The following is an 8,946-nucleotide window of genomic DNA, read 5'->3' on the forward strand; positions in this document are numbered from 1 at the left end:
AATCGAGCACGTGCGGTATAAGAGGCTATTTCCTCCCTCTAAAAGACTGATCATTATACACTGGGACTAGATCAGTGCAACACTCTAATGTTTATCATTTTTTCCCAATTAAGCACAAGCTTTTTCTTATTTTCTTTTTCCAAAATGTTGATCAGGGCTTCTGTGATATCATTCACCATTATAAATGATAGATTATAAATAAAAACTGGGTCCCTGCAGAGCGCTGATTGGACAAACTCCAACCTCGATCAAAGATCGGATTAAGGAAATAAAACTTCACGAATTAATAATAAAGTCATTAATAATTAGAGATAATTAATGATAAGTCAATAAAAAACCAAGGACTGGTGTTTGGTAATAAACAAGTGAAATCTGCTGACATAATAATAATAATAATAATAATAATAATAATAATAATAATAATAAGGAGCCATTCACAGAACAGCAACACAGATCTTGTACAAAAGGTTTGGTGGATTTATTATGAATTGAAAACACTGTGGTCAGGTGAGTTCACGTTTCACAGTAATGACGAAAATTATAATTTGCTTTTTTTTTTTTGTTTGTTTGTTTAAAAAAAAAAGAACGTTTAAAAAGTATTTCAGGGATATTCCAGGAGATCCGAGCCTGCAGTCGAGGTACACTCACTTTATAAAAAAAAAACAAAAACAAAAAACACACACACACCAACATTACATAGAGATCCACATGACTTTAAACACGGTGTGAATGCAAATAAAAATAAAAATAAAAATAAAAAAACAGCCCAAAAAGTGTTCCCACAATGTCTTCTTGAAAGCACAAAATAAACAAAATATCTTTCCGTTTGGACATTATTGTACATGTTCCCGTACCGCTCACTTTAAAGATCTGATTCTGTACATTAATACTTAGACCTCCTCCATGTGTAAGCTGCAAAAAAGTGGACACTCTGGATTGGATAAAGACCTGATATGTGATTAAATTCACCATACACTCAATAATAATAATAATAATAATAATAATAATAATAATAATAATAATAATAATAATAATAAGTAAAATGTGTTTAAAATGTGTGATAGCTTTTCTTTTCTTTCTTTTTTTTTAAGTTTTCCCAAACGTCCACTGGCTCGAGAACCCCCAAAAAAATCAGAAGTCAGGTGAGCGCGCTCAAGGTGTCCAAGTTCACCCTCTGAACCGGAGCATCGACTTCACGTGAAAGCGCTGACGTCACAAAGACACCGAGCTCACGTGATGGCACGTTAGAAGAAAGAAGCTTTTAATGTGATTTTTTTTGTTTTGTTTTGTTTTGTTTTGTTATAGTCCTTGCGCACAGACATCCGTGAGTGTCCTTTCCTTTTTCACGAGAAACTCTGTTTCAGATAAAACGAGGCCAGCCTCTTATTTTTAACTAGTATTTCTTTTTTTTTCCTCAAAGATAACCAATAACGTAGATATTAAAACAGCAAACTACGCAGAAAGTGTTCGCTTTGTCACACAAGAGTCGAACGTCCCAGCTGCGTCATCACGTATTCGGAACGAGTTTTGTCTTGGACAAACGTTCCCCCTTTTTCCGGTCCGTCCTGGTTGCAGCCTGCGTCCGTGACAGGCTTCACTTGGATTTCACAGTTTGTGTTGTTCATGTCATAAATAAGCCTTTATTCTGGAGTGTCCTTCATAAGGGAGTATAAATAATGTCCTAGTGTTGTGAGTGTGGAGCTGTGCGCGCGCGCCCCGGCGTGTCACAGTCCGAGCGCCGCCGCGTGTTTTTTGGCCTTCAGTCTGAGGTCCGCGATGCTCGAGTTCTTGTTGCTGTTCTTGGCGGCGGCGGCTGCGGCCACCACCGATGCCGCCGAAGCAGACTCCGCCGCCAGCGTGGCCAAGGGCAAGCCGAACGGCGGCGCGGGGAACATCATGTAGGGCGCATGCGCCGCCAGGTGAGAGTGCAGGTGATGATGCGCGTGGGCCACGGCGCTGTCCAGCTGCAGCTGCGCCTGCACCTGAAAGGAGAAGGGTGGCACGTTGCAATGACTATCCTACGGACGCACACGTGGGGAGAGAGGGGAGGAAATACACATTAACTCCACTACTAGAATGCAACTACACTCTAAAAACAAAAAGCGTCCCTGAAGGTACATTTAAACGGGTTCATGGATTTTCACCAGTGCAACCCTTAAAAAAATGCATGTCAGGAACTATGCAAACATTGATGGTTCCTGAAAGAAACACCAAAGGTTTCTATAGTGGAAACATCTATTTTTTTATTTTCATTTTTTTTAGAGTGTAGAATGGTTTCAGAGACATAACTGGGTAATGGAGATGGTTTTAGTATAAACGTAGGATGCGTGTCAGTCGTCCTAAATAAATAACTAAATATAGTCAGTAAAAAGAAAATGGATTAAAACACAAAAATGCAACTGAGCATTTGATATGATAAATATTTATATATATATATATATATATATATATATATACATTGTGCCATTTTCGCATTTTAGCTTCATCATTACTTCACTTACATCAATTTTCATAAAAGGTAAAAATGATTCCACGTCCATTACCCAGGATTCAATTCAGTGCATGCCGATTGGACCGAGCTCGTGCCAAAGCAGCACTTACTCCACGCACTCAATTTGTCTAAGAGCTCGCGCTTCAGAGGACACTTGCCTGTTGGAATGGCATGCGCAAAGCTCCCACGTTGACATATGGCGCGACGCGGCACGCTTCAAACTGACTCGCAGCTCCGATGAGAACCCCTGCGAAGAGAGGAAGTGTGTCACTTGTGTTTAGAGCTGTCGTGGACATACTCCAGCCTCAGCACGGACCAAGCAGATAATAGACACTTTTTTCCCCAAACGCATGCAGGGGTTTAAATGCGGTACTTTTAGTGCGGACTTGGAAAAACACGTGACACCATAAACATAACTAACAACCAGGCTGCAGTTTTATCTACATGCATTCGACGTGTGAATGAAACACAAGATGAATTAACGCAAAAATTCTTTTTTTTCTCGTTAAATATAATTGGCTGCTACTAAAACTATCATATCAGATTTAGATGAGACTCTGTATGCGTCCTATGGCTTAGACCCTAATATCATTTAATAGAGGCTTTTTTCAAAGAAAGCAACGCACCTTTGTGTAGCTGATTTTCCTGTTTTCTGCATTTGGCTCTCCTATTTTGAAACCAAACCTGTGGGGAAAGAAATTCATTAGCGCCACTGTGATTGACATGTGCATTCAAGGGCATGCGTAATTCTTCTCCAGAAAAAAAGAGAGATAGAGAGACAACAACTACAGGAAAAGTATTCTATAATCTCCCCGAAGACTGAAATATTAATGATGCTTAACCATAGATTTTAATTAAAAAATAAATAATAAAATATTTTTGAAAATAATATTAATAAAAAAATGCGTATAAATATGTAGCTGCGTAAGTCAGTATATAAATAAATAAATAAATAAATAAGATTCAGTTAACCACAAGACGAGACAATTCCAAATATATAAATAAACCAGGAGAAAGAAGAAAGCAGCCTTGATCCTTTTTAATCGGACCACAATAAACTGGCCTTCTCAGCACCGGTTTCATCTTTCCATCGGTGTGCCAGAAGAACCTAATCGACTTTCTGATACCAAACACCAGCATGAGATTATAGCCTTGGATATCCGAGCAAGGCTATCTGACTTTCCCATTAGTAAGACGGGCCAAATTAATTACCTTTATCTGTAGGAGAATTCGTGTTCCTGATTCGTTTTAATGGCGCACAGTTCAGCTTAATTACTGTCATAACAAGTTCTCCACAAAGCCCTCTTTTGAAGATTTCTGGACCCGATCTCTTTTTATTTAAAAAAGAAAAATGTTATTTTTTTGTCATCACTAGCTGGGATTTTGAGATTAGGGCGTCTCATTACTATGTTAATCTGTTGTGGATCCCCTCCTGTAGCTCAGAGACCTGCACAGATGAACCCGAGGCTCAGTTTATCAACACCATTCAAGTTTCGTGTTAGAAAAGGAAATATTTGAGGCTTACTTCTGAACTGTTTGCTGAAGATGAGTGCATGGTTTATTTCCTTTCCATTTTAAAATCATAATCAGATTTATGATTTAAGATTGCCATGCAAAGTGCTTTGTTTTGTTTTTGTTATGTGTTATTTTTATTATTATTATTTAAACGATTGGTCTTTTGTAAATGTGTCGAAGTAAGCAGCCAGATCTTTATTTTGCGTAAAAATGATATATAATGTATGTTAATCCGCGCTCTCCCAGTGAGGGACACAATGCGCTTTTCCCAATGCGCACTGGGACTCGCGGCCAAAAAAAAAAAAACCCACAGAGGCTCTCAGCTCACTTTTAATTCGAGGGAGGTCTCCTTTTTTTGCACATTTTTAGTAAAGCCTATATTCAGAAAGCGAATAATATTATCTCCATTGCAGGAAAATGAATAGATAAAAGAGACCCAAAGAGGATAATTGTCTTTTTTTTTTAATCAATCACAGCAAGATGTGATGTGATGTGTATATTCATTATCACTGCTCCTCGGCTTCAGTTGCTCGTCTCTCGTTACACACAGACTATAAGCCTTTAACGAAGAGCGCTTATTATGTTTCTGTGCAGATGGCCTTTCCCTTTCGAGGAAAAAAAAAAACATGCTACAGATGTCGCCTGTGGGGTCAACTTGTAGCAAAAACGAACAAAAAAAAAGATTTTACAGCCTAAGGATAGGCCTACACCAAAAAAAAAACAGGTTTGGTATACTAAATAAATCAGTAAACAAAACAAGCATATTTATGCTTTAGCGTTTTATGGTCTATACTGATTAGTTTATTTTCTGTGATGTAATCACGGTATTTATTTATTTGGTTGGTTTTGACCAGAGTAGATATCAGAACTGTTTCTATATAAATAGAATAGTACTTGAAACAGTTTCAGTGTTATTGCATAAAAGAAGTGTTCATGCAGTTCAAGTCCATCATGCATGGTCCTCATAACACTGGAAAGAAGCCCACAACGTCGTACACAAAATCAACCCGCTTTCTATTTGCCTACAAATTCACGTCACGTCAAAAACAAGCCGAAAACATTTCTAAATCTTTACCCGACACTGTACATGATAAAAAAAAGCAAGTCCTTCCTTACTGTAATTCCCTGAGAAACATAACTAGTCGTACCTGCACGCGCGCTTCAGAGAGCCCGAGCCGCTGACTCAGCTCCTCGCGCATGAACGCATCCGGATAGTGCGTCTCGTCGAACAGCCTCTCCAGCTCGTTCAGCTGCTCCAGAGTAAAGTTAGTCCGACTTCTCCTCTGCTTGATTTTGGTCTGCGTCTCGTCCTCTGTCGGCTTAGAGTCCTCTTTTCGTTCTTTCACATCCAGGATGCCTTCACGGAGAAGAAGAAGAAAAAGAAGAGGAAGAGAGAAGGGTCATGAATGGATTCGTCCCATGCATGCAGACATTGTTTAAATGTTAGGGCTAAATTGAGCAGCTAGACCCGCGAGAACGTGAGCATGCCTATGCAACGCTGAGATCTCTCCAAGCATCTGAGGAGGTTTGAAATAAATGTATGATAGCTAAGGGCATCGGTCGTGCTTGCCTGCTATCAGTCACGAGTGTTTTGTCCTCCTAAGGAGAGCTCTTTAATTATTTACGCCTTATAGCCTACATATACATGGTGCTCACTGCACTGTTATCACCACCGGATAAACAGCTTGCCAAGTCTATGTGCTGTGATAATAACAAAAACACAGTATAAATAATATAACACTGCACTTGACTAATACGCCAAATTGCATTTGAGGGGAATGTGTGTTGTCTTTTCCTTTTTTTAATATTTACAGCATTATTGTAGCTGACATAAAACGATTTAAATACAGATTTGATATAAATAGGCATATAAACATGTTTATGAACTGATAAATGCGCACGATTAAATGTATATTATTATTATTATTATTATTATTATTATTATTATTATTATTATTATTATTATTATGCTAAAATTAGTGCTATTATTATTATCACCTTTAGTAATAATAATAATAATAATAATAATAATAATAATAATAATAATAAGGAGAAGAAGAAGAAGAAGAAGAAGAAGAAGAAGAAGAAGGAGAATTTCTTGATATTGTGAATCTCTTGACATTACTAAATACTAAGACCTTGCAAGTTTATTTTATTTTTTATTTTGTCAATCTGCATATTAGAGCTTTTTGCGGTACATTGCATACATTTTATCATCATCATCATCATCATCATCATTATTATTATTATTATTATTATTATTATTATTATTATTATTATTATTATTATTATTATTATTATTATGTTCCAGTGCAGTAACTGTAGCCTTTATTTAACGTGATTCAGCCATGTTTTGTGTGATGGATTGTAGCCATAAACTGGTAATGCTGTGTTTTGCGGATACTGGCATATGCAGCGTGATTGTTTTTCTTGCTTGCTTTTTTTGTGTCGCTTTCTTTTAAAACGTTTTCCGATCATTTCAGTGCACTCATTAGGTCACAAAAATATTTGGCTCGATAATGTGCTGATTTCTAAGTGCTTTGTAGGATAGTGCACACTCTTCAAAGCAAAACAAGTGTATTTTTTTTTATTTTTTACGCAGTCGTGTAATTTGTGCAATTGTAAAATTCATAAATATTCCTTGCACAAATATAAGCTAGGCCATTAGGTTTTGCAAATGGAATTTTAGTCTACATTAAAATAATAATAATAATAATAATAATAATAATAATAATAATAAGTGAATAAGTGACAGAGTGAAATAACCAATGCACTAGAATGTCTTTATTTGTTTTTATTTTATTTATTTATTATATTTTATTTAACTAAAGATGAAAGTGTAAAATTGATTTATTTTCCCTTTTTCTATCCACAGAAAGAAAAACACGTACTAGAAGAACAGAATGAAGAACTCACCGTCTGTAAGTTTGGGACTCCCCGTGTCCCTCGTTCTCTCCGGCCCCGTCATGTCCGCTTCTCTGACCGGTGAGCGCGCGACGGCTCCACGCGCAAGAATGCTCGCGTCCTCGCGCCCTGCCTCAAGCGGGAGTGCTTCCCTGGCTCGCGCCGAGCCCGTCTCCAACACTTCCCGGTACGTGATTGCCTCTTTCTTCTCTTTCACTTTCTGATCAAAGGATTTCGACACGAAAGCGGTGAGTTCTTCCATCACTGGTCCCAAGAAGAAGAAGGAAAAATAAACCCCGCCAGTCTTCTCTTCTCTTCTCTTTTCTTTTTTTCTTCTCTTCTCTTCTCTTCTCTTCTCTTCTCTTCTCTTCTCTTCTCTTCTCTTCTCTTCTCTTCTCTTCTCTTCTCTTCTCTTCTCTTCTCACTCACTTTGTCAAGCTCAGTTTCTCAACAGTCTAAGATAAGACATCAATGACGCTTATTCTCTCTCTCTGTCTGATTTTTTTCTTCTCTCGAGCTGATGCGGGTTGCCAACTCTCGGAGCTCGCGCTCTGCTCGACAGCTCGTAGATCTGGGCCGGTTCCTAGTCTCGTCACGGGGAGTTACAGACCTGCTGCTCGCTGAGCCGCGATTGAAGTCACACTATTTATACTTTGCAACGCCTGGCCCCTTGATCCGTGCAAATTACCTCCCCTCAGGAAGCCGGGATGAGCCCCCCTCCCTTCTTCTTCTTCTTCTTCTTCTTCTTCTTCGTCTTCTTCTTGTTCTTCTTCTTCTGTAGCCGTGTACTAACGGAGGAGGAGGTGGGAGGTGAGATGTATGGTGGTGGTGGTGATGGGGGGGGTGTAGATTTATCAACCCCTCAGCCTCAGCTCATCCTCACGAGGATGCTATTGGTCATTGATCCAGGATTGACAAGACGGACAAATTAATGCAATTAAGTGCAGGTTCCGTTGTCGCGAGTTAGGTTACTTTTATTGAATGTGCGCACCGAAGCGTCTCACCCCATAAGGGTGCGGTCTGAAAAAAAAATGAAAATGACAACAGACAAGCGCGTGAGCCAGGACTGACGACTCCTTCCTAAACAGTGTTGCCAAATCGATCTCGTGCGGGACTGAGATGTATGAACTCAACAGTTGACTTCAATAGCATAATAATAAACATGCTTCTTCTTTTTTGTTGTTGCGTTAGTTTATTTATCACAATTAGGGCGCATGCGTTAATGAATAAATAGTGCGGTGTATTGCGTTAATGAATAAATAGTGCAGTGTATTGCTTTTATTTATTTTGATCTGCTTGATAACAGATGTTTTAATGCAATGCTGTTGGAAAGAAGAATTGGTGGACTAACCACACACACACACACACACACACACACACACATATATATATATATATATATATCTACATATATATATATATATATATATATATATATATATATATGTGTGTGTGTGTGTGTGTGTATGTATGTACGAAGCATGATGCATTGTTATTTATAAGGTTTAAATGAAAGCAGTTTAACAGTGCATGTTAATACCACTACTTGTCTAAGCCTAGACTATTTAACCATAAATATTTCAATTCCCAGAGCTGCAACTTTATGCCTTATTAGAGGCTTAATTGCGAGGTACTTTGTTGTGAATCCGCGCTGGAGGTGGTTAATTACTGCAAACTATGCACACAGCTGAAATGATTATATATTTGGAGAAAAAAAATGAATAAATAATGCATCATTTGCGGCGAAGGTAACCGAATGCCTGTGGGAACGCAGCAATTTAGAGGAAATTAAAAAAGACAAAATACAACAAGATATAAGATCTACCAAGAATATCATATCGGGGCAAGCCAAACTGGAGGCGTTTATTGATAATCTATATGAAATACCTCTTTCCAACAATTCGCCTTATTAAATATTTATGATGCCTTCAGAACCATGGGCATTCATTAGTTTTCGTTTCTAGAGTCAGGGATGTTTTTTTTGCAATCATGAAAAATATGGAAAATATTTTACATTTCATATTTTTATATCCAAG

General features: G+C 38.0%; 1 protein-coding gene across 3 annotated transcripts; it reads right to left on the bottom strand.

Annotated features, from left to right (window-relative positions):
* Positions 1-454: 454 nt before the first annotated feature.
* Positions 455-7,697, bottom strand: shox2 (shox homeobox 2). 3 transcript variants are annotated; one of them, XM_058417981.1, is made up of 6 exons: positions 7,336-7,697; positions 6,923-7,305; positions 5,155-5,363; positions 3,118-3,175; positions 2,650-2,738; positions 455-2,018 (listed from the first exon to the last, which is right to left on the bottom strand). In XM_058417981.1, exons 2-6 carry the CDS (start codon positions 7,170-7,172, stop codon positions 1,725-1,727), a joined length of 900 nt encoding a protein of 299 aa, XP_058273964.1. In that variant the 5' UTR covers positions 7,173-7,305; positions 7,336-7,697; the 3' UTR covers positions 455-1,724. The 3 variants fall into 3 exon arrangements, with proteins under 3 accessions (XP_058273964.1, XP_058273963.1, XP_058273965.1); XM_058417980.1 differs by having other exon boundaries at positions 6,923-7,697; XM_058417982.1 differs by having other exon boundaries at positions 455-1,982; positions 6,923-7,695.
* Positions 7,698-8,946: the final 1,249 nt, after the last annotated feature.

The sequence above is a fragment of the Hemibagrus wyckioides genome, linkage group LG20, assembly GCF_019097595.1.
Source record: "Hemibagrus wyckioides isolate EC202008001 linkage group LG20, SWU_Hwy_1.0, whole genome shotgun sequence".
Classification (NCBI taxonomy): domain Eukaryota; kingdom Metazoa; phylum Chordata; class Actinopteri; order Siluriformes; family Bagridae; genus Hemibagrus; species Hemibagrus wyckioides.

Coding starts and splice junctions, on each gene's coding strand:
- shox2 (XM_058417981.1), bottom strand. CDS start 7,172: ATGGAAGAACTCACCGCTTTCGTGTCGAAATCCTTTGATCAGAAAGTG. Junction 3,176..5,154: donor TCTCTGAAGCGCGCGTGCAG/GTACGACTAGTT, acceptor CTTTCCCCACAG/GTTTGGTTTCAAAATAGGAG. Junction 2,739..3,117: donor GGAAAATCAGCTACACAAAG/GTGCGTTGCTTT, acceptor CTCTCTTCGCAG/GGGTTCTCATCGGAGCTGCG.